Source organism: Martes martes (assembly GCF_963455335.1).
Source record: "Martes martes genome assembly, chromosome: 3".
NCBI lineage: Eukaryota > Metazoa > Chordata > Mammalia > Carnivora > Mustelidae > Martes > Martes martes.
Genome location: NC_137890.1, coordinates 158,605,742 through 158,630,576, shown reverse-complemented (window position 1 = coordinate 158,630,576; position 24,835 = coordinate 158,605,742). Strand labels below are relative to the sequence as shown.

Below are 24,835 nucleotides of genomic sequence, written 5' to 3'. Positions count from 1 at the left end.
TGTGTTATCTCTGAGAAAGCGAGCCCATGAGAGGAGACAACCATCTTCACAGGCAATGTGTCAGGGCATTGATAGCTTATCTCTGAGCCCAGACTGTGGGGTGTTGAGTTCCCACAGAGTATCATTATTGTGAAACCACTTGGACAAGTGATGGGGCAGACAGGTAATGTGAGATAAAGACCTCAACTGTTCATTTCGAGTTCCCAGAGGCCAAGTGCAGAGCCCATGCTTTGATACAGCTCTTTGAGGGTCACACCTCAGATTGCCCTGCCTGTCGTCTCCCCACTCCAATCCTCAGCTACTTTCCCCTTTGGCCTTTGTGAGAGATGCTTCTCATCCTCTTTAAGACTGTCGAGCAAGTGGCTGGATCAGCAAAGACAAGGAGACAGGAGACCGTTGACAGGGAAAACTCTGGTTCTGCAGGGGGAACAGCAGAGGTTGGCTGGGAATCCAAGGAACACATGTTGCAGATGAGAGGGACTCTGGATGAGAAGAAGGGAGAGGCAGGTGGCTAGAAATTTCTCTAGCTCTGCACACCAAGGAGGTCCAGGCTCAAATAGTCCATTCTCCACACTTTGCCTCTGGGAGCAGAACCCCAAATCTCTCTGAGCCAAGGGTACACAAGTATTTGTCTGCCTCATTGGTATGCTGAGGACTACCTCGCCCACTGGTCGCTTAGGCACACTCTAGAACAATCTTTCTGCAGCAGTGGTGACCAGCATTACCACTGCTCTGTTATTCATCCAGCAAGACTAACATTACTTGTCTCATTGTCCTTCCTCATACTCCCCCAGATCCTGTCTCCCATTAGGGTTTGTTCCGTGAGTTCCCATCACTATAGTAATCCTATGTCCTCGATGTGCTTTTAATAAACATGATTTATATTATTTTATCACATTTAATCATTACACAAAACTACAAGACAGATATCTTCACTCATTTTCTGACCAAGGAAGCGGAGGCTCAGAAGGTGTTGCTAACAGGATGAAGCAGGCTGGGATAGAAACTCAGGCTTGACTCACCTCAAAACCTGCAATTTTCTTACCCCATCAGCCTCCTAAGTGCCTGAGACTTAACTCTGTCCATATAGCCTTAGTCATAAAAACACATTCTCCAACAAGGCGGGGGAAAACTCTCATAATCAACAATGAAGAATGAGGTTGACCAGAATCTTCCAATTAGGGTGGTATCAAATAAGAATTAAAATGTAGACTGGGGGGAGCCTGGGTGCACTCAGTCAGCTACGTGTCGAACTCTTGATTTCAGCTCAGGTCATAATCTCAGGGTCATGGAATCGAGCCCTACACTGAGCTCAGCAACTCAGTGCAGAGTCTGCTTCTCCTGCCCTTTCTGCTCGCCTCCCCAGCCCCCAACCTCTCTCTCTCTCTTTCTCTAAAATAAATAAATAAAACCTTTAAAAAAATGTAGACCAGGCTGACATTACTAAATGAGCAAAACACAATGAAGAGTGCTTTTATTTCTTCCTTTTCTAATCAGTGTACCTTTTATGATTTTTTTTCTTGTCTTATTGCCCTAGCCCAAACTTCCAGTATTATGTTGAATAGAAGTAATAAGAGAGGATCTTAGGGGGAAAAGCATCCTGTCTCTCACCATTAAGTATGTTAGCTGTACATTTTTTAAAAAGATTTTATTTATTTATTTGACAGAGATGATCACAAGTAGACAGAGAGGCAGGCAGAGAGAGAGGGGGAAGCAGGCTCCCTGCTGAGCAGAGAGCCTGATGTGGGGCTCGATTCCAGGACCCTGAGATCATGACTTGAGCCGAAGGCAGAGGCTTAACCCACTGAGCCACCCAGGTGCCCCAGCTGTACATTTTTTATAGATGTTCCTTATCAAGTTCAGGAAATTCTACCCCATGCTTAGTTTTTTGATAGTTTGTATCATAAAGGGTGTAGGATTTTATCAAATGCTTTTTCTGCTTTAACTGGTATCATATGGTACTTCTCCTTTGGCTTATTGCTGTGATGGATTATTATTATATATCATATATCATATGTTACATATTATATATTAATATTTTAATTATTAATATAACATGATACTAATTAATTGATTTTTGAATGTTCAACCAGCCTTGCATATCCAGAAAAATTCCCACTTGTTTGTGGCATATAATTTTTTTCATACTTTGTTGGATTCATACCTGTCTAGAATGGATTCACATCAATACATAAAATGTTAAGTCATGTTGGGACCCAAACTCAGCTGTACCTGCATGAAAAGGGAGAAAGCATTGGTATTAACAAAAACACCACAGACTTCTAACAGTATTCTAGAGATTTATGGAGAAGGTAGCTTGGAGAGGGAAGGAAAGGAGAGAGAAGAGACGGTAAAGGGAGAAATACAGCAACAAAGTGGGGAGAAATGCATAATACAATGTGAACTAAAAATAATAAAGGCTAACATATGCTGAAGATATACTACAAGCTAGATACTGTACTAAATCCCTTTTAGTATATTTAGATATATTTAGTTTATATTTATATAAATATATTTAGTAGAGTTACTATATTTAGTAAATATATATATTTACTATATAAATATATATTTATATATTTATATTTTTATATTTACATATAAAATTTATATTTAATTTTATAAATATTAAATATATTTATAAAAATATATACAAATATGTATATTTAGTATATTTAGATATTTAGAAGGATTCATAACTGGCAAAATATCCCAATTACAAGAGATACAGAGTTGACAGAAATTATATTTCCCCCTCTTATCTACAAGGATGTCAGGAGAAACCTTATCAAAAGTTTTACAGAACACCTGGTTGGTTTACTGTTCGCTCCTTCCTACATCACCTTTTTGAATAACACCATTTAATGGGGGAAGTGTGCATTAGTGCAGGTGAGGAAAGGTGAGATTAAGTAACTTGCTCATGTTTACTGCTGCTAATCGGCTTTGTGAGGCTTTGAGCCCACACATTGGCCTCTGGTGTTCAAGTTCTTGACTTCCATGAGAATATACTGTCTGCCACAGAGAATATAAACTTCTATCTGTAAAGTTATTTTAAATATGTAAACTCTGAATACGTCCAGGGACCCATTCTAGAAAAGGACACAGGCAGAAGGAAACACCAAGCTGGGAAGAAATACACTGAGTGTTAACATTGACATCATGTTCAATATTAACTCACCCTATGACCTGGTGGTCACGGAGGGGAAAGCAAGCTTAAGCCCTGCGGACGAAGGTCAAGTGTCGAATGAGAGCAACTCACAGTGACTGTGTCAGCCAGACCCCACAGGACTATTCTTCTGTTGCACGAGCTACCATTTGGAGGGCTCACATGAACAAATGAGAAGATGTCAGGTATTTGAAGAGAGTGAGGAACACTTGGCGTTGTGTTCAAGAGAAAGGGTAGAAAGTCACTGGGAACACAAGGAAATGCATGCGGTGAAACTTTGAGAAGAAAAATATGGCAGGCACCTGGGTGGCTCAGGCAGTTCAGGATCCAACTCTTGGTTTCAGCTCAGGTCATGATCTTAGGGACCTGGGATCAAGCCCTATATCAGGCTCTCTGTTCACATGAAGTCTGCTTGAGATTCCTGCTCCCTCTTCTTGTACCCTTCCCACCCCTTGCTCACTCACTCTCTCTCAAATAAATAAATAAAATCTTTTTCAAAAAATGGGAGACAGAACAGAGAGAAAAACTCATTTTCTATAAACCATCCATTTTTTCCAATGATAAAAAAAACATAAAAGAGCAAAGACTTCTATTAAATGTTTTTGTCACTGGATTCAAAACATCAGCTATGGAAAATAAATACAAAATACTTCTCCAGCAAAAGTTATTATAAGAATGGGAAAACTCTTTTAATAATTAGAGCTTTTAAAGAATGGACTGAAAAGCAGGAGGGGGTCAGTGGGTGGAGAGCAGGGTCCTGGTTGAGGACATGGAGAAACAGATCTCCTGTTGGGTGACAGAGGTAGGGGTTAGCCCTCGTGCCCCCCAAACCTGACCTTTCCAGGCACCCAGGTGTAGGAAAGCCCAGCTCAGAGTCTTGGCTTGTCTTCAGCTCTGCTGCTGACCAGCTACATGATCAAGTTCTCAGACCTTTCTTGACCTGTTTCTTCATCTGAAATCCGAGAAAGCTAGACCAGATGACTGCTAAGAACTTTGCTAGCTCTAACGGGCAGAATTCAGGCAGAGCTCCCAACAGATGTCCTCGCCACACATTCGGCACCCATGTGACAATTAAGGTGGGCCAATGCTGAGACACCTGCTATCCCATAGGTCATAGAAATATTTGGAAAGAGCAGATAGACCAGAATAAAACGAAAGTCTACGTGGAAACGTCTTTGCATACATTCAGAATCTGCGTCACCCCGGAAGGGAGTAAGACCCGGTCAGCCAGTCAGTAGCACCAACCAGAACCTGGAAAGGTCACCAAACCCTTTGATGGAATAACTTCTTTGTTTTTAAGCTCTGAGTGATTCACAGCATATTTTGTCACCTGCAGTCTGGAGAAGAGAAATGCCTCAGAATATTTAAGTGTGCTTCTAAAATATTAAGCAGCTCCCACAAGCAGTGAAACTGATCCAACCATTTCTCTGGTGTCATTGTCCCTCTCCCCATCTCCTCAGCACCTGAGAACATAAGGTCAGTGTCCTTCCCCCAAGAAGGGTCACAGGCTGCTGCCTCCTCTCCCTTGCCCGCAGTGGGCAGTGGCTGTTGAGCAGCCGAGGCCACAGGGCCTGAGGCCCAGGGCTTCCGGGTCCACCCAGACACAGAGGGGGAACCTGGGCCAGTGGCCTGGCCCTCTGCTATCTCTCTTTCAGCTCCAAGCATTAATTTCCTTTTTGTAATTTTCGATAAACCCCTAATGAATCTATACCTTCCGCTTCTGTTTGGTAGGAAAAAGTGTTCATTTTCAAACTTAGATGATGCCCAGAGTTTTGATTCGGGGTTTTTTAAAAGTCAAGTAAGAGAAGAGCCTCAGTGGCTCTGATGGGGCCCTTGGCTTGGGCGGAAGCGCTGCCGCTCTGTCTTCCGCGGCCGTGAATTGATTTAGTTTCCCTTTATGTTCTCTTGTACACGCATGCACATGCCTGCACATGGGAAGCACACAGTACAGGGGTCCCTGGGTGCCGCAGTCAGTTAAGTGTCAGACTCTTGATTTTGGCTCACGTCCTGGTCTCAGGGTCCTGAGATCGAGCTCCGCCTCAGGCTCTATGCTCAGTGGGGAATCTGCTTGAGATTCTCTCCCTTTCCTTCTGCCCCGCCCCAAATAAATAAATAAATCTTAAAAAAAAAAAAAAAAAAAGAAACAAAGAAAGCACAAAATACATATAGTCTGCTTTTTCTCCTTGGGCTGTCTGATGCCACTTACTGACTTGGGACCTGGACAAATTGTCTTCTAACCTCAGTCTTCTTTTATCTATGAAACAGGAACAAAAAAGTCAACTTCACAGGTGTGTGTTGGAACCAAATGTCATCAGACGAGTTTAGGGCTCTGCCAAGGGTGACTCGGGGCAATCTGCATTCCCTGACCTCATCGCCAACTGGCGCTGGTGGCCGTGTGCTTTGGTGGCTCAAGCTTTCCTCCCTGGAGTCAGGCCTGGGTTTGGTTCCCAGGCAGCCGCTGAGTTCAGGACAGAACTAGGAATGTGGCAGGCGCTCAGGTAATCCTAACCACTAACCACGGTCACTGCCGACAGCACGGTGTGACATGATCCTCGGTGATTTTATGCTTATAAATGAAAAGAAATGGAGACGTAGGCAGACGACCCACCTACATGAGCTATTTTTAGTTGTAAGTAGAAGTTGCCCCGGTAAATGAATAGCTTCCTTTCTTTACCGCTGAACTCTCCTCTTCATTGCGAAACACTGTCAACTGCTTTGAAACAAGGGGCTTAGTCAGACTCTCTTCCCATTGTTAAAAGGCAAGAGGATGTAATTACATTTGCCATAGTATTTCTCGCCGTCATAAAGGTGGGTGTACATCTCTCTAGCTAGCCATGACCTTGAAGGAAAACAGGCATTAAAATGAAAGCTCAGGAGGCAGAGAAATGATATATGCAAATAATATTGGAAAAAAACAACAGCAGGATTTGCTGAGTACTTGTAAGAGGCCACATGCTTCAAACTGTTACCTCGTTTAATCCTTGTGACCTTAGGACAGCGGTGCTGTTCCTGGCCCCTTTTACTCAGGAGACAGCTGAGGCTCTGCAAGGTTAACTAATATGCATGAAGCCCACATTTAGAAGGAACTGGGATCCACTCTCCACTTCAACCCCTCCTGCTCTGAGGTCGGCTCTCTCCAGCTCCCTTGTCCCTGCTGCGAACGTATAATTGCTCAATCCCAAAGTCAAATGCTCATCTGTCTTCACTTAGAAACTAAATCTTTGTAAGTTCGGAGAGACTTGGATTTTCTTTTTCCAGGTAATCAATAGCGCAATACATTGCCTCATTTAATTATATAACTTCTGTCTCTTATTTTCCCTACTAATTTCATTTACAGCAAATTTCATACATTTTTGAGACTCTTAAGTCTTTTTTAATAGAAATCATTTTACTCCCTTTTCCCAATAGGAGACAGTCATAAAACGAAGTGGATGCTAGTCCTTTTAATTTTGCTCCTTGAATTTAATCTGAGGATTACAGTGGAAACATCATGTGATGTCTTGGGGCCTCTCCACTAGAGAGAGACAGAAATTTTCATTTAGAGTTTACTTTCCTGATGAACAGAAAAATGAAAGAAAGCAAAAGAAAAAATACAAACATTTGAAAAAATACTCTGCCTTCTGCAATGCTAACAAAGACACAAATGGCAAAGTTTTTGTTTTCATTTTTGTTTTATTGTTGTTGATGTCAGCTGGTCTTGGGGAGAGTGCTTGTAAAAGGTGCTCACATACCCTGCTAGGATGTCCATTGCATAATCTTCGGGTTTTATTTTTTTGTGGGCTTTTTTTTTTTTTTTTTAGATTTTATTTATTTGAGATAGAGAGCAAGAGCTGGTGGGCGGGGAGGGGGGGTGGGCAGGGAGAAGGTGCAGAGGGAGAGGCAGACTCCCTGCCAAGCACAGAGCCCAACATGGGGCTCAATCCCAGGACTCTGGGATCATGACCTGAGCCGAAGGCAGATGCTTCACCTACTGAGCCACCCAGGCGCCCCCATCTCACAATCTCATGTGGAAGGCAATGCGGCAAACCCTAGGAAGAACTTACAATGTCACACCCTCTTCTCAGTCCAGACTCTTCAGGCTACAAGTAACAAATCCAAGTCCAAACAGCTTAGTAAAAACAAGAAATAAAAATCATGGGTCCTCCGACTGGAAAGCCCTCTAGACTGGATGCAGCAGGATCCAGGCAAACAATTTCACCAGGATCTGTTCTCGTTCCATTTCTCAGTCCTGCTTTCTTCTGTCTGGTTTGAGTCTCAGCATTTCTCATGTGGTGGCAAGACGGCCCCGGCATCTCAAAGTTGGTACCCTATTGGCCACAGGTCCAGTGGGAAGAGAGTGTCTCTTTCCTAACAGTTGTAATAAAAGTAGGTTATTGAGTTCCTTGACTCTGATAGTCTGTCCTCAGTTACAGGCGCATTCCAGAGCTAATCCTGGTGATACAGGAAATGCAATATTCTGATCTGCTTGGCTAGAGTCAGATGCTTGCCCTTGGAACTGGACCACTTGGTTTTAAGGAGGGCACATATTGCATGGAGCACTGGGTGTGGCACATAAACAATGAATCTTGAAACACTAAAAAAAAAAATTAAATTTAAAAAATAAATTAATAACTCCCCCCCACCCCAAAAAGGAAAACCGCTTGGACTGAGAGTGAAGGTAGATTGTTCGTGAAAGAAAACTGGGACAATACAACAGATAATACAAACAAACAAACAAATACAAATAATACAAACAAAATAATCCCAAAGCAAGAAAAACCAAGATCTACCATATCCATTCACCCAACAATTCCTCTTGTAAGCAAACAATTAAGGAAATGTGAAGCATTGATTATAAAGTAATAAACCTGTGGGTTTATAATATTATAATACTGAAAAATTGAGTAAGCTAAATGGCCAACAATAGAGAGTGTATTAAATCAGGATACAGTATTAAATGTACTATTAAAAGAGTTTACAGGAGACTATTTAATGCCATGGATCAGTGATGTTAACCAATAAGTACCACACCTTATCTTATTTCATTTTAGACGTTACAAAGTCTTGAGATGTAGGTACGAGTTATTTGCCCATTTGCAGAAGAGGAAATTATTAATGAGGTACTTCTCGTACTTCCAGCAGCCACCCCTCCCATGGATGGGCCTGAGTCACTCCCGTGTATTAAATTTTTCCAGCCTGGACCCCAGATCAACTTTGGAATCTCCAGCTCTCCATTTCCATTTTGCCACTGGATGATCTGGAAAGATAATCACCATGTTCAAGGCGTATGTGGTTTGCCCAAGGCTGCCTAGCCAGGAACGGGGTCTCCCCTTGGATTCTGGTCCATGTGCATCCACCTGCCACTGCCTCCCTGCCCTCTTACACGTTATGACAGGTCCTATTTTTTAGAAAATCATAAAACAGGGGCGCCTGGGTGGCTCAGTCAGTTAAGCATCTGCTCAGGTCATGATCTTGGGATCCTGTGATCAAGCCCCATGCCAGGCTCTCTGCTCAGCGGGGAGTCTGCTTCTCCCTCTCCCTCTGCCTCTTCCCCACTTGTGTGGTCTCTCTCAAATTATGAATAAAATCTTGAAAAAAAGAAATTCCTAAAACAGTACATCTGTATGTCTACATTTTTTTTTAAGCTTGGTCAGTCGGCATCTTTTTTTTTAAAGATTTTATTTATTTATGTGACAGACAGAGATCAGAAGTAGGCAGAGAGGCAGGCAGAGAGAGAGGAAGGGAAGCAGGCTCCCTGCTGAGCAGAGAGCCCGATGCAGGACTCGATCCCAGGATCCTAGGATCATGACCTGAGCCGAAGGCAGAGGCTTTAACCCACTGAGCCACCCAAGCACCCCTGTGTGTCTACATTTTATTTTTAAGAAGTATCTGTAGAAAATAGAATTGAGGGGAACCTGGGGACTGCAGTTGGTTAAGCGGACGACTCTTGATTTGGTCTCAAGTTGTGATCTCATGGGTCATGATCTCATGGTTGTGAGATCGAGCCCCACATTGGGCTCCACACTGAGCATAGAGTCTGCTTGAAACTCTCTCCCTCTCCCTCTCCTACTTATGCTTTAAATCAACCAACCAACCAACTAATCAATCTTTAAAAAAAAACAAACAAACACAGAATTGAAAAATTACACGTGTTTGTAACCGAAATAAAAGTTTCACAAAACAATACTTATCCCTACTTCCTGTGAGATACTCTGCACTCCCATTTCAATTATTCTTTTCATACAAAGGCTATCTCTAGCTGCAGCTTTTTTGGAATTTAAATGTTTTTCTTTTGACTTTTTAAAAATATTTTCTACAGCAAACCCATTTTGTAATAAAACAAAGAAAAAGACAAAACAAAACCAAAAATTTAAAAATCACTTTCTTCCAAGTAGCCCTAGCCTCAAACAATTTGGTCCAGAGGGAGAAAAACCAGGCTGGGCCCCTGATCACTTTTCTAACATCTTGCAGCAGGGTTTGAGGTACACAGGAATCTAAAATAAATGCCCTCATCTCTTGCTCTGGGGTAGCCAGGTTTCAAGATGGGCCCCTGTGATCCCCACCTCCTGGATTTTGAATCCTTGCAGAGTGCCCTCCCACACTGTATCAGGGTTGTCTCTGTAACCAATAGTTTGTAGCGGAAGCGAGGGAATGCACTTCAAACATTAGTTTATACAAGACTGTGGCTCCTGTCCTGGGCGAAAGACACATACGGCAAGGAACCGAGGTATGCACCCAGCAGTCGGCGAGGAACTGGGGCCTCCTGCCAATAGCCAAGTGAATAATTGTGATAACTACAGGCCCAGCACACTCATGAGAGACTGTGATCCACAATCCCCCAGTTAAGCTCTTAGACGCATGACCATTGGATGTGTAAGGTAACATGTATTTGTTGTTTTAAGTTGGTCAATTTTGAGATAATTTGTTACACAGCAGTAGCTAACTAATACACGCCCCCAATGAATGGTCGTTGGGATTCACTGTGCTGGCCTGGCAGCCCCCATTTAGAACTGAGAGAAGAGAAGGAACTGGGATTGTTCTGTTGTTGTTGAGAAATAGGGAGACAGTTGGCTGGAAGCCCAGGGAGCAGGAAGGAGTAGAAAAATACAGAATGAAAACTTTATGGCAAACTCAGTCCACGAAACAAGCAGCTATATTCAAGGTGAGGCGTGGGATACATGGAAGCAAAAACTCACCTCTGCGGCTGCCATCCTCCTCACCCCATCATTGCTGTGTGTAAACAAGAAAAGCTACTCACCCACCAAGTGGATTACCAAATTCAGTTGAATTCATTAAATGGCTTCTTTGTCCTAATGAAGTGAAAATATATATATATATATATTTAGAGGACTGTTCTGTGGTTTTCATGGAAAACTGACAACCAGGCACCCAAGGAAGGTGATTCTGTCCTCAAATCCAGCAAAACGGACCAACCGTTGACTCCTCTGCTGTTGGGAACTTAGTCTGGGCTGTGCGTCCTGGTGGCTTCATGGGGACCCATCATTATTTAATCCTCCTCACTTCCTGCTCTTTCTCCCTAGTCTGTCAGCTGGTTGCATTTTTGCTTCCTTTACTTGTGGCGTCCAACCATTCTTATAAACACCTAAGAACTCATATTTATATAAAGTGTTTGCTCTAAATCACTGAGGCTTGAACCACTGATACACAGGAGCCACGCTCTTGATATTTGAAATATAAAATAAAAAACAGACGTAAATGTGTACACACACATTGCCAACAAGCTGGGGTTTTACTTTAGTTTTGTTTGAGAGGGGAGGGGTGGCAATGTGAAGCTGTGATATGAAGGCTGCTACCTGTGATAGATGCTCTCCTTAGAAATCTGAAAGCTAGCAATTCTCTTTGCTTTCTGCACCACCTTCCTACTCAAGACCCAGGGCACACAGAAAGCTCTCACTACTGCCGAATGGCGGGGAAGGAATGGGAGCCAGAAAGCGTGGTTGGAGGGAGCGGGAGGGCAAACCTTAACTCCAGTATTTCTGCATCATATCCTATCCCTTTGGGCATTGGGAGAACCCTGTCACCCCTTTCTTTGGGACAGGGGTCTTCATCACCAGTGCCTTGCCTATCTCCCTTCCCACAACCTCTGTGAGCTATAATCTCCTCAGGTGGGAATGAAGAGGGTAGAGAAAGGATACCTGAGTTGTCTATTGTGTAGATTGTAAATCTTACTCTATTGCATAAGTGTGTGATCTTGGGTAAGCGGCATCAACGCCATCATTTTTTAAATAGAAGTTTGCTTTGTTGTTCTAGTGACCCTCCCAGCTCCAAGAATCTGACCATGGTAATAATTATTAACACTCCTGTCCTACCTCATCTCACTCTCTATCTTGACTAATGGTAACTGAACAAACCAACAGAAACACTAAGATAGACAAGTACTAAACACCGAGATGAACATAAAAGTCCAAGGCATAGAATCAAAGTGATATTTATTCCCTGAGTCACTTGAATACCTGGTCAGAGGTATTTCCAGAATAGACCTCCACTTCTCTTTTGGCAAATTAAAATTACATTAGAAATTGTTATGTAATTTTGTTCAACTCGATTAAAAGAGGACCTATGTATACTCATTAATCACCTGAGTTGATCTAAAAAAGATGGTCCACGGACTGTGATAGAGGTTAGAAGCTTAGGAATTTGGAGCAGGAAGGGGATTTGGTGCTCATTTCATCTGCTCCTGTAATCGATAAGAAAATACTCAGTGAAAGTTACAGGACTTACCCGAAGTCAAATTCAAAAAAGAACCTAGCTCTCCAAATTTCAGAGCCCGGCCATCATTCTAAAATACCATGGCAGTTAAACAGAAATGTTAAAAAAAAAGTTTTGTAAATAGCGGGAAAGGATTTAACATCGAAAATCTGCAGTATTTTACAAATATTTACAAAATTCTGAATTGAAACAAACAGCAATTTTAAGTTTAAAAAAATTTTTTATCATCATGAAAACAAATATTACAGAAGTTAGAACCAGCCCCTGTAAATGTATTGGCAATTATAAGAAGTCATTCTGTGCTGACTTTCCTTCTTTCCTGGGCTGTCTATACTAAGAAATATATTCCAACTACTTGTCATCTTCAAATTGACTTAAAAAAAAGTTTTGTTTTCAAAATGGACTTCTGTCTTCCCCTGTAGCTTATCTATTGCAGTGAGAGAAACATTGAGATCTTTTTTCATTCATTCATTTTGTTATAACAATGCTTTTTTAATTGACCAACCCTGATGTCCCTAATCATTCCTACCTAGCTCATCCTACTTGGTCATGAATCTAAGTTCCCGTTCCTGAACAATCTCTGATTTTGTTTGTTTAGTCTATACTGGCTCAAGTGAACTATTTACCATAAAAATACAACTGGACTGTGCCAATAGCAATTTTGGCTGAGAATACAGCATCGCCTGTGGTGATGGACCTGGTCTTTACTGCTCGTGGTGGTAGTGAGTGGTGATGCGAAGAGGTAGTTTTTCTGAGTGGGTGAAATTCTGTTGATGACCCTAACTCTTCTTTAGATTGATTGATTGATTTAAGAGACAGACAGAAATAGAGAGAGAGAGAGAGCACAAGCGGGCAAGAGAGGGAGAAGAGGACGCCCCGCTGAGCAGGGAGACTGAGGCAGGACTCCATCCCAGGACCCTGGGATCACGACCCAAGCCGAAAGCACACACTTATTAACCATCTGAGCCACCCAGGTGCCCCTCTTCTTTGGATTTTTACAAACATACATAGTTCAGCACTTAACTGTATATATAATTGTTTTGGTTCCCTTTTGCTTTCTACTGGGACCTTAAAGTCCTTGGAGTTAAAGAGCACAGATTACACAAACAAGCTAACTGGCAAGGAGGAAACAGTGCAAACGTAGAACCCTCATTCTTTCAGTGACTACTTGCACGCCAGGCGTCAAGCCAGGCACCGGAGATGGGAAAACTGGAGGGACGGCATCTCCCACAAAAAACGTCACTCGACAGTGTTTGTAGTATGCTTCATGGACCACGAAAGTCTAGTGAAAATCTCCCTGTAAAAGAGAAAACAATGGTTTAAACAAAAGCCTATCCGTCTGTCTACCTCTCTATCCCTTTGAATTCATTCACTTTGCGGTGAATGTCAATCGATCAGTGAGTGACGCATTTCCCCATCCCACTTCCGCCCATCTCTGTGGGGATGGTGACATGGGTAAGAAAAATGCCACGCTGGAGAGGAAGACCACAAAAGTCCCATGTTTTTACTTCTATTTGTCAAAATACCATTTAATGTTTGGGGAGGAAATGGATATCATCTCTCTCCATCCATCTGGAATGTTATGCATCAGGACAAGGGGGCAAATGAATCTATTCCAGCACTACACTGTCCATGGAGGAAAGGAAGCTTGTTTTGCTCACCCCGTTAGCCGATAATGCAGAGAGACCAACTTGTTTTAAGTAAGTAGTTCTTGTTGAAAACACTGGCTTGGATATTTACTTATCATCCTCCAACATCAGCTGGAACTACTGAACTTTTCTCAATGAATTTAGTTAAGGCTGTTTTAATTTGGAAAAGAGACAATTGCAATGACATTTCCAGAATTCTCTTAAGTTTAGTTGTATTTTAAAGAGAAAAGAGGAAATCTTCTTTCCAGGAATGTGGAAATTCTCACTGGAGCCGAATGACAGAACAGTAAGGAGGGTGATGGCCGCCCAAGAACACAAGGAGAGAAAGAGATATGCAGTGTGTATGCAGAAGGGGCTAGGAAAAAATTGTGGTTTTTTTCTATCTAAATGATTTTTTTCCTCTTCAGATCCCTGTCTTATGCCTGCTTGGAGGTGCCATGAAGTTTTCGTTTGTTATTTCCTACAATTATCTGCTGAATATAATTTGAATGCTTCCCCAAAGCCGCAACACACGGTCACTGTTTCTCAACTGGGAGAACCAGACACCCTTATCTGGGATCTCTGAAAGTGTTAGGGGGCGTTCTGACTTGTTGCAGCAACTAGACAGCTACTGACATTTGGAGATGGGGACTAGGTCCACTGCTCTGCAACAGCCCCTTCCCTAGAGAGTGTCTTGCCAACCCAAATGCCTACGATGCCTTTGCTGAGAAGCTCTGGAAGACGACTCAACAAATCATCCCCAAGATTGTGAGAATATTAACATTAAAATGTGACCTTAGACAACGCAACTGATTGGACCACTGCTGAGACTGGGGTGTGAGTTCAGGGTCCCGACTCTCCCTTGGAGGAGGGTTAGGACTCTTTCTGGTCCACAGCCTCCTTCTCACCAAGCCCTTTGCACAGCTCCGTGCAAGGTATCATGACGCCGGGGCCGGGGGGGGGGGGGGCGTGCGTGGATTCTGAGAGCTGTACGTTCTCTTGCACCAAGTGGTGTCAGGACTCACTTTGGGCGTGGAGAACTGGCTGGGAGAACCAGTCTTAACAAAAGGCCATGTTCCTTCATATTAGGAAGTGAACACCCAGCCGAGTGCACTGAGCCTTCCCTCCATCGCTGTTAACTGCAGACAATCGTTTCAAAGCACCGCTTCCTTGCAGCAACCACCCACGGAACAGTAAACTCCGGAAACGCCGAGCTATCCCTTTAGTAACCTCGACTGTTTTCAGCCCACATTCCTTAATATGAATCTTTTCGATAAAATAAAAATTCTTAATAGAGGGTCCTAAGGAATGTTTCGATGTATAATAGCAACCTAGAGGATACTAAAACCTATTCTGGAAACTGGAATTCCCAGGAAGAGAGCAACCATCCAGGAGAGCTTGGGTCTTGAAGCCACAACAGGTACGAACACCTTACCTGTCTATCAAGGTCATCCGGTGTCCCAAGGCAAGTTCTTGGGGACCAAATACACATTTGGAGGTTCTGGGGGCTGTTCCCCTTGCAGTGCCCGGGACAGGCAACCTCTCCAGGCTCCAGCCCTGGCTTTGGTCCTCCGCCCAGGGAAGTAGGAGAGAAGGGAACACAGACCAGATGGTGGGGAGGTTCCTAGCCTGGCTGAGGATGAGAAGGAAGCAGGCAAGGTGTGAGAATGACACCCTCCACATCCACAAACGCACTGGTCTCACGTGGGTCTGAAGGGACACTATGTGCTTCCTACTGGAATACTGACTCAACGACCGCCATTAAGACTTAAGGCTTCTATTTAACCCGATAACCTACCAACATCAATTCATGGAGTTACAGCAACCAAAAATGTGACGCTACCAGATGCTCCTTGTCGCCCCATCAGATTCTGTAACCCAGACAGCTCGGCATCGGTTACAAATTTCACCTACGTGCCTGTCTCATGATGGGCTTGCACTCGGGTGCACCTTTCATCTGTGACTGAAAAGTCTTTTGACGGACCAGGAGATTCATCAAGGGCAAAATGTGGTTTTACCCTTAGGCAGATAGATTAAGACCACAGAGAATGTAGGTGTCGTGTGTGTATATAGGTGTGTTATCAGTACACAGTAGGCATAAACTTCATTCATTTGTTCTCTGGAGAATAGCAACCCCCTGCCCCCCCCCCCCCCATGCTACCCTAAATCAATTGTTTTTCGGTTTTGGTGAAATATGCTGACCCGGACATTTGTCAAGGGCTCAGCAGCCAGTCCTGAAAGCCTAGAACTGTGATGTCATGGTGTCCCCACTAGGGGGCTCTATGGTCTGCGTACATTGCTAGGAATCTCCCCATCCCAAATGTACTGCTTCCCCACAGCCCAGGAAGATCTGACGGTGTTAACTCTCACCACCAATGAGCCGAGCATTAGGGTCACATCCTGAATATATTTGTTTTCCTCCACGATCTGCCTGCAGAGAAGGCTAAGATTACTACTGTGTTACTTACCACTACAGGAAGCTTGCCAAAAGCCACCCATACAAGCATACCACTTCTCAGAAGAACCCTCTGGTTGTCCATAATTTAATAAAACTGACCATGTAGGATAATGCTGTTTATTAAAAATATATTCAGGGAGAAGGAAGTCAGTGCATTTATCCAATTTTACATACACATCTGTAGTCTGAGGTTCCATTATTCCAACAGTTCATATAAACCACTGTTTCAGAGAAGAGAAAAAAAAGGCTTTACACAGGAGATCAGCAATTGGTTATAGGTTTGGTAAGATGAGTAGGCTTGTTGTAAAAATAAAACCACCTCTTCCATTAGTAAAGAATGTCTCCTTTATGCAGAACAAGTCTTCAGAGTTTAAGAACTTTTCTTGCAATAACTTGAAGTACTTGGAAAACAGCCAATCCTCCGTTTTCTATAAATATAAATGCTCTATTTTGTCTGGATTTTTCTTTTGAGGTAACAGAGGAAGCATTTTCAGTGATCTGTCACTAGGTTATCCTTTGCTGGGTAGGCCAACTACGGCAACATCAAACCTAAGACTCATACAGAAGCATTTCTGAGAATTAGAAATACAGAGCATGACATTTCCAAACAACAAACGTTCTCGTTACAGTAGGGAAAATGAAATGGGTCAAAAAACCACAGCCTAAGATAAAGGAAGGAAATCTTTGCTAATGGAGAAGGAACAATGGCACCCAGAATCCCACACAAGGATTTGGCTTCTGAATGCATGCTTAGGTCTTTCCCAAGTCTCCTCCCTCGTTACAACTTTCCTGGAGTATCAGGGTCGTTCCCATTTCCTGAGTTTCTAAGCACTGACAGGAATTGGGAGCATAGCCTCGGCAGCTGGCGAATCAACCAGAGGGAAGACACACATAGAATTCACTGGCTGGCTATTGCTGTGTTACATCAGAAGTCGGACCTAATCTCTGGGACTCGGATGCTGGGGCCTCTCCCTCAGTCTTATGGCCTTTCTGCACAGGACACCATACAGCTCTTAACTCCAGACCTGGACGTGACTGGTCAGTCAGCTGCCCCACCCTCTTTCATGCCCTGTCCCCAAGTCACGGAAACAGGTAAGAGAAGCTTGAGGGAGACTACCTTCTTTATAGAATGTTGAAGTCAAAGAAAGTTCTCGGTCACTACAAATGCAGGAACCAGAGCCGAAGCACAGGAAGAGAGAAGTCTGTGTCCTTACAATGAGTAGCTGTGTGCAAGTTTTCTGCTGGGTTGGGCTAAGGCATCTAGAACTCTCTCCATGTGTGTTCCTGATTAGACTACTTAGAACTCACAATTCACTGTGGAGGGGCTGGGATGAGGGGATTACATTTAATTACCTCTTTCTTCTTAAAGTGAAATAGTTAAAAATATGTTCTCATATACAAAGTGGATCAGATCAGCTACCTGTGTAAACGACACCACAGCAAGTTAAAGGACAACAAAGTCTCAGTCACTACCCAACCGTCTAGGTGTATAAAGCATCCTCAGAAATCAGTGCTTGTTGGTAGGATTACTAAGCAAATAAATTTAAGGCAAAACCGTAATAATAGCAAATGAAGTGTACACTTTCTTCCCTACGATGCAAGATTAAGGCCTCTGCCAAGAGAGATTGCTTCAAAATGGGAAGAGTCTTCCTGCCCCTAATGAACAAGGGATCCCACACGTGAAGGAGGAACTAAAGACTACAAGCATTTAAACAGGCGAACTACTGACTTTGCAACAACCAGAGTTTGATTCAAAACCATCCAATGTATTGGTTGATGTGGGACATTAACGAGGCCGTAGCTGCCAAGGGCCACATTACGGATAAAATGTCAGATACAGATACTTTAGTAGGAAACATTGCTTTGTTTATACAGGTCTAAATTGTAACAACAGAACCCTTAGAAAAAATGAGGAACAAAATGCTATGTTCACACAAAAATCTTTGTGCTTAGTTTGTAAAAAGGTATCAGAGTAGTTCCAACAAATCGGCTCATTCTTTAACACAAATGTCCCTTGATCGCACCGCTCGGCTCCTCGGCCGTCAATGCCAGAACTGCAGAAACACGACTCCCTTCTTGGGGGTCTCAGTGGAGCTGCTCACTTGCCAGAGCTCCCCTGAGCTGCTCTGACAGCTCCACCACACTTAGAGGGGGGTCGCCACCCAAGTTCTCGGTGAGGAGGGGGAGGCTCCATGTAAGGCCATTTAAGTGTAAAATGACAAAATCATCAAAAATAAACCACTAAGTTTCTCTTCATTGGAGGGATGGGAAACAAAGGGGTTTCTACACCAATTAAGACAGACTTTGGAACAGTCTGTAAAACAAAAGAGAATTGATTTCTCGAAGTTCAATTAAAAAAAAAACACCAAAAACAATGAGCTCATCTCTCATTTCCAAAAAGATTAATTATGAAAATTCCCTCGAATTTATGCAACAGGCTTAGGAAGGAAAGAATCTCCTCCTGTTTTCTTTCCACGTTTTATCTTCTTCAAGTTACTACTGTAAATTCTTTGAATAGCGACATCAGCCACGATGCAACTCATGGAGACGTGACGATTTGCTTGCACTGAAATACATCTACACGATGGGAAGTTATGCATACGGCAGAGCACTAAAAACAAAAAGGTGAAGCAAACTTTATTTTCAGGTGAAAACAGTAACCTGATGGATTGTTGTCGATCTGGGAAATGAGCACATGAAACAACTGGACAGAGCATCGCTTACAGGTGCTTTTATTGGTGCTGAGACAAAGGCTTAACTGGCTGTCCCAAGTTAGCACGGGGGCTTGGGGGGAGTGTGGAAGGAAGAAGACTGAACAAAAACTCAGAACAAGGGAGAAAAAAATTCCTTTACTCCAACAGGGACTGAAAACTGCCAATTTTCTTGAAAATGTTACATCAATTCAAAATGCTCTGGTCTGAGGGTAATAGATCCCGGCCAGCCCGAGCTGCAGACTTTTGAACCTACACAGAGGAAATGAGTGAGCTTTCCCGGCCTCAGCCCCAGAGGCTGCTGTGGTCACCAGAGTCACGGTGTCGACGGTCCTGTGTGTCACTGGGGAGAGGGCAGCAGTGCCCTACAAGCTAGATTCAAACTAAGCTATGAGAAAAGTCTACCTGGCTACAAAGGCTGAATTATATCGACAATATATTTCCGTTCAATGAGTTTTAAACTGTATCTTAATTGGGGAGATCACGGAACAGAAGCCCATGGCTGACGGAAACGGGACCACCGCGAGCGCTGTATGCAGAAGAACCGCGGGAGCCGCAGACAACACGTGACTCCGGGAGGGCAATCGGGGCAGTGGCAGGCACGGACAGCTAACCTACAAGCCCGCATCTGTCAAAGACACGTGAGCTTGAATTTCTGTCCTTATGTACCAGAGGTGTCCTTGAAGGAGACAAAGTGCAGACTTGGCTCGATGGATACACACACCCGGAGTTAAACTGCACAGCGACATTTATTGTTTCAGCCTGGAAAAACATCCCTTTTTTTAAATTTCACACAGCAAAGCAAGTTAAAAACTTCACTCATCAAATAAATGATAATTTAAACAAGAACTTGCTAAAGAACCCTCATCACAACAACGTTTTAGGGCCTGATCACTTTTAAGTCCATGGGGCCATTAATGAATATCAACCAAGTGTCTCTTGTATAATCTGCAAGCCGTTTTTCCTACAACAAGAAGGCGTAACATGTTTCCTTGACTCAGGTGATACATTTAGAAAAGAAATCATGATTTTTTTCTTTTGCTGTAACAGGCAGACACTGCATTTCTCGTTGTGATCAGGAAAGATGGAACGACTGCTGCCCTTCTCTCGCTGCGATCAACAGTTTCTCACGCATTATCTCAATGCTCGAGTAGTCCGGCAACTTAAGATAGTTCACACAAGTCATGACAGAGGGCAAGAAGTCATCGGGGTTTTCTGTTGATTCGAATGTCTTCCGGACAATTGTCAAAGGTGGATTCAAACTCCGGAAGCCTGATGAAAGGGAAGGAAGAAAGACCAAGGAACTTAGCAAGTTTGTAGGATGCAAACTGCCAACTCAGAGGAGAACATTTTCTCAGCCAGAAGAATCATTCGGGAATCCCAAACACACCCTCTCCCGCTATCACTACCAGGAAACATCGCACCGCCTTGTTGCATGGGGTCAGCACACACACAAAGGTGTTCTTTCTTGCTTGGCAATTAAATCTACACATTTGATATACGTTTAGTGTCAGGTGACTGGTATCTGCTTTATTTACCATAAAAAGCCCGCGTAGAATATGGAGGCAAACAGTTCCTTAGGCTTTCTGACTTTTAAAACAGAATACCAATTCAACTCCTGTTAGGAGTGACTCACTTCTAGGAAAGTAGACTCTGCAAAGCATTCTCCTCTAAGAGTTTCTAATTCAAATGGCCTGAGGATCTGAATTTTATCTGGAAAAGTAGCATTATGTGTTCATGAACAATCGTACTTCAATGTGTCTAAGAGACTATCCCTATGAACATCACTGCTGGTGAAAGCTCTTATACACTGCAAAACAGAGTGAACACTTAGAAGCGTTACGGTGTTATAACTAAGGCCCTGTAAGTCAACTACCGAATATCCTGCTGTGGTACTGAAGTGTCTGGCTGGCTGGCACACCCATTTACCCACCGAGCAAAGGCATACCCACCTCCAACAGGCAATCTTGGGCTACCTGTCACAAACTGGAGAAATAACCTCTGTTGCTCATTATCAAAACTACTGAGAATCTCAAACAAGAACTTCACAGCCCGACTACAACAGAAATAAATAACCACAATTATTACATCATATTAAAATACAGTTTTGAATCACCCCACAATGCAGACTCTCACAATTAGCTACATACTGTAAAAACTTAACTACCACTACCTATGAATTCACATTCCAGTACACTCTGAAATCCAACTGGTTTCTGTTGTCACAGCTAGAATTCAAATGGCAGGATTACTCTAACAAGTAAGACTTGTCAAGGACTGTACAGACGTCTTTGTTTTACTACACAGAAAAATGGGTAACGGGGTGAGACCTGTCCTCTCCCCTCCCCCACCCTGTTCATATTTACAGAAATGCTTGATAAAGAATCTTTGGGTCCTAAGGTCTTAACAGAAACAAGGCCAAAATATCAGAAAAGTCTCCTTTAAAATAGGTAGACAAATTTAGGGTGCTCAGACAAATTTAGGATGGCTCAGTGGGTTAAGCATCTGCCTTTGGCTCAGGTCATGATCTCAGAGTCCTAGGATCGAGCCCCTCATGAGGATCCCTGCTCCGTGGGGAGTCTATTTCTCCCTCGATCCCTCTCCTCACTCATGCCCATGCTCTCTCAGATAAATGTTTAAAAAAAATTTTTTAATAAAATAGGTAGACAAATTTTAAAATGTTTATGATGTGTACATATACACGCACACACCACCCAATTCTTGACCATCAAATGAAAACCCCGCCGACCCCACTACTTACCTGTCGTGAGTATAACCGTGATCTGGCCTGCAGCATTCCATCAGTGTCTTTGCATCCCACGTGTCTGCCTTGCTGCCGCACAAGAGCTGATCCAGCTGTGTGTTCACACAATGATAACAAATTACTAAAGACACAGCTGCATAACAGAGTGAAACTCACAGGCGTGTTTTGCGGTATGCCAATAGAATACAGGTCTACACGTGCCAAAGGAAAGTATCATTTACAGCATCAAAAAGTTCTGCTGAGAACCTCTTTTTGTCTGATGTGCACTTCTACTGCACTTATGAAATCAGTCTCCTCTCCAGCTGCAGGAAGAGGCCCTCCACCCACCTGCAGGGACTGGGGCCTAGAGAAACCTCTAATTGCCAACAGAACATACCTGGGACAAACCCTTGGTTTAAGTTTTCCTGACTCTTCTCATGTCTTTAGAGGCTTTCCCTTGATAATCTACTTCTAACCAGGGAGAGTTCGTAAATCCTATCTTCTAGAAACCCAAGGGTATACATGAAGGAAGCTAAGACACACACTACTGAGCCGGAGAGAGAAGTGGGAGAAGCAAGCTGAATGGAGACAGCAAATGGGCAGCTTTCCCATTCTTTACTGTAAAGAGAGGCAGATGGCAGCCAGATGGTGGCTGGGGCGGCACGGGGACCAAGCTAGCCATCACAGGGAACATTAGAAAGCAAACAAGTGCTCGTATCTGCCTGGAAAATCTAACATCAACTTCAAATTAAACCACCTTTTCTCTGGTTAACTGCCCATCTGCAGAATGACTGTGTACTTTGAGAAAATCCAATGCAGGGCAGATCAAATTTAGTGTCTACTGTATGTCACCCATTTTCAGGTACTTAATGCATCCTGTTCAGTAACACAGAGGTTATCGCAATTTATGGATGAGGCAGGCAGATCAGATGCGATAACAGTAAGGTCAGACGGTTAAGTGGTGGGGACCAGAATTCAATTCCAGGAACAATGCCTGCTGCTTTCAATTCCAGGTGATATTCAGTGCCTCAAAGCACCAGGTACACCACCTGCTTCAGGCAGTGGCAAATTGGAGTGGACATAAAAACCGTAATGGAGATTACAATGCTAAGTCATTCAAAGAAAGCTGGATTTAGCCAGTAACAAGGCATGTATTCTAAAGTTACCGCTCAAATAATAAACAAAAGGGATTCCAAACCTTCACTCCTTCCTAAGTCAGCTCCTCACTAGCGAGTAGTTTTTCAGACTCTTGTTGCACTTAAAAAGGCTGGAAAACTGCACACAGGCTCATGTCCCCCTTCTCAACAGCATCTGCAACACTCCCTTAAAACTTTAAGGACTGACTCCAATCATAAAGCAATGTCTCACCTAATCCAGGAAGTTTAAGTTAAAAAAAATAAATAAATAAAAAAGTGCCCCTCCTGTGTTCACCACCGTGGACCCAGGCCCCTTTCTGCCAGCCCCAATGCCCCAGACACCTGCATCCCACCCCACCCAGGGTCAGGTGACAACGAGGCTATGTGCTCACCAATCAAACACAGACCCCACTCTCTAAGAGTTAAGTTATATTTAGTATTTATATAATACAAATGTTTCATTTATATTCTACTATATTTTGTATTTAAGGCTCTTCTTTGCTCAGGAAATGATCTTTCCCAAACTTCCCACAACTCCCATCCCCACTTGGTTTTTGTTGTTGTGGTTGTTTGCAACAACCTTTGGCTAGATGGCACAGAGACAGCCCACTAACATAACTACAGGTACACATGGAGTGATGAGCTGTTCTTTCTTTGAGACATAAGCTACTCACTTCTTCCGGGTAGAAGTACTGAAGATGACTAAGTGGGAAGACGGATTCAAATCCATCTCTGAAGGAATCGAATTGCCTGGAAACGCCTTCATTTAGTGCCCAGAATATAACCAGCTGCAAAAAGAAAGGTATTTTAGAAACCCTGACAAGATTTCATTTCTCTTTCCTATTCAATATGTGGCAAAGTACAGTGAAACATCCTTCTCGATCACTCAGAAAAACAACAAAAAGTAGGAAACAAAATACAAGTCATTAAAGTCTCTAAAATACCCCTCAGAAAACTGCATAAAAGATCACTCAGGTCAACTTCTAACTGGGGGCCTGGCCAATAAGAAAATGTAAGGCGGCAACAACCACCACCAACCAACCAAACAGAAACAACCCATGTGCATTGATATTTAGTGTGTTTTTAAAAATTCATTTATGTAAAAACCCGATGGCACAGAACAGTACCTTCCCAGAGGAGAAACAGATGAGAGTTTCCCAAAAGGATAAAATGTTATTTAGAAGTAAAGCTGATGTTTCAAGATTCACAATTACCAACTGTTAAGTGTTTTGAATTTTTAGTGTGAAAATTTTATATCTAAATCCTGATTAAGTTCTTAGAGGCCAACCCTCCCACTTCACTTAGCAAAGGGCCAACTGTGCAAATGCAGTCCCCGGAAGTTGAAAAGTAACAGAAAGCTCCTGTTATCGGTCCAACATTATCTAGTCATCAGTGACTCTGACTAACCCACTGGGTTCAAGAAATACAGGACATGTTCAGGTAAAAATAAAAGCAAAAACAAAAGCATTATTACAAATTATTTTCAGAGAACCTTCACCTGGTCATTTGCCAGTAGGCTAAAAGGTCAGCTTTCTCAAGGTAAGGAGAAAAGCAGGTAGTAAGAGCAGACAGTGCTCTGAATACTGAAGGGGGTGTCTGTCAGTCACAGAACTGTCAGGGACACTAAACAATGTCTGAAGACCTCTGCTATCTACTCTCCTCCTCTAGCAGATGAAGAAAACCAGAGTCAACATGTTTCCAAGGTTCTTTCCAAAATCCCACTGTAGGTTGCTGAAAAACCCAAGTTTGGGTGCAGGTGATATTCGATCTTGAACCCAAAGCTCTTTCCACTCGAGGTCAGAAATAAACCAAAAGAAAATTTTTTTAAAAAGTAGTAATAAAGATCTATATAAGTTATCTTAAAATAGAATTTCTTTTCAATACAAAATAATTTTCCCTTAATTTAGCAAATATAGTTAAGAACCATGAACTATCTCAGTCTTTGCTACCCCCATAAACATACGTACGTGTGTGTGTGTGTGTGAGAATTCTATCAAGTTAGCCACTTTGATAGAAAGACAAAATGCAGTTTAGCGAGAACACAAGTGATAGCTCCTTTTCACTGATTTCTTTTAAATGAAGACAAGGTGATGTTATTGGTATTCAAGCTCGAGGATAGCAAATCTGAGGTCACATGAGGATCATGAACTATCCAACATGTTCTCTCAAGCACAGACAGAAGCTAAAGCCTGAAGAAATGGATTGACGCAGTGATCTTGGGTGCCAAGGGTTTCACTGGGCTGGACAGGGAGCGTCCCTCTCCCCCAGAGCAGTGTCAACAGGAAGC

The 24,835-nt window shown here is 42.9% G+C and overlaps 1 protein-coding gene across 16 annotated transcripts in view; it reads right to left on the bottom strand.

The window, feature by feature from the left end:
* Window positions 1-19,399: 19,399 nt before the first annotated feature.
* TRIP12 (thyroid hormone receptor interactor 12) overlaps window positions 19,400-24,835 on the bottom strand; it is a 141,235-nt gene continuing 135,799 nt past the window's right edge. For all 16 annotated transcript variants that reach the window (XM_080798472.1, XM_080798458.1, XM_080798457.1 and 13 more), the window contains 4 exons: window positions 23,223-23,336; window positions 21,431-21,525; window positions 20,622-20,725; window positions 19,400-19,941 (listed from right to left, as the gene is read on the bottom strand). In XM_080798472.1, the coding sequence (XP_080654598.1) occupies window positions 19,745-19,941; window positions 20,622-20,725; window positions 21,431-21,525; window positions 23,223-23,336 (510 nt within the window). In that variant the 3' untranslated portion in view covers window positions 19,400-19,744. The remainder of the gene's footprint in view (window positions 19,942-20,621; window positions 20,726-21,430; window positions 21,526-23,222; window positions 23,337-24,835) is intronic.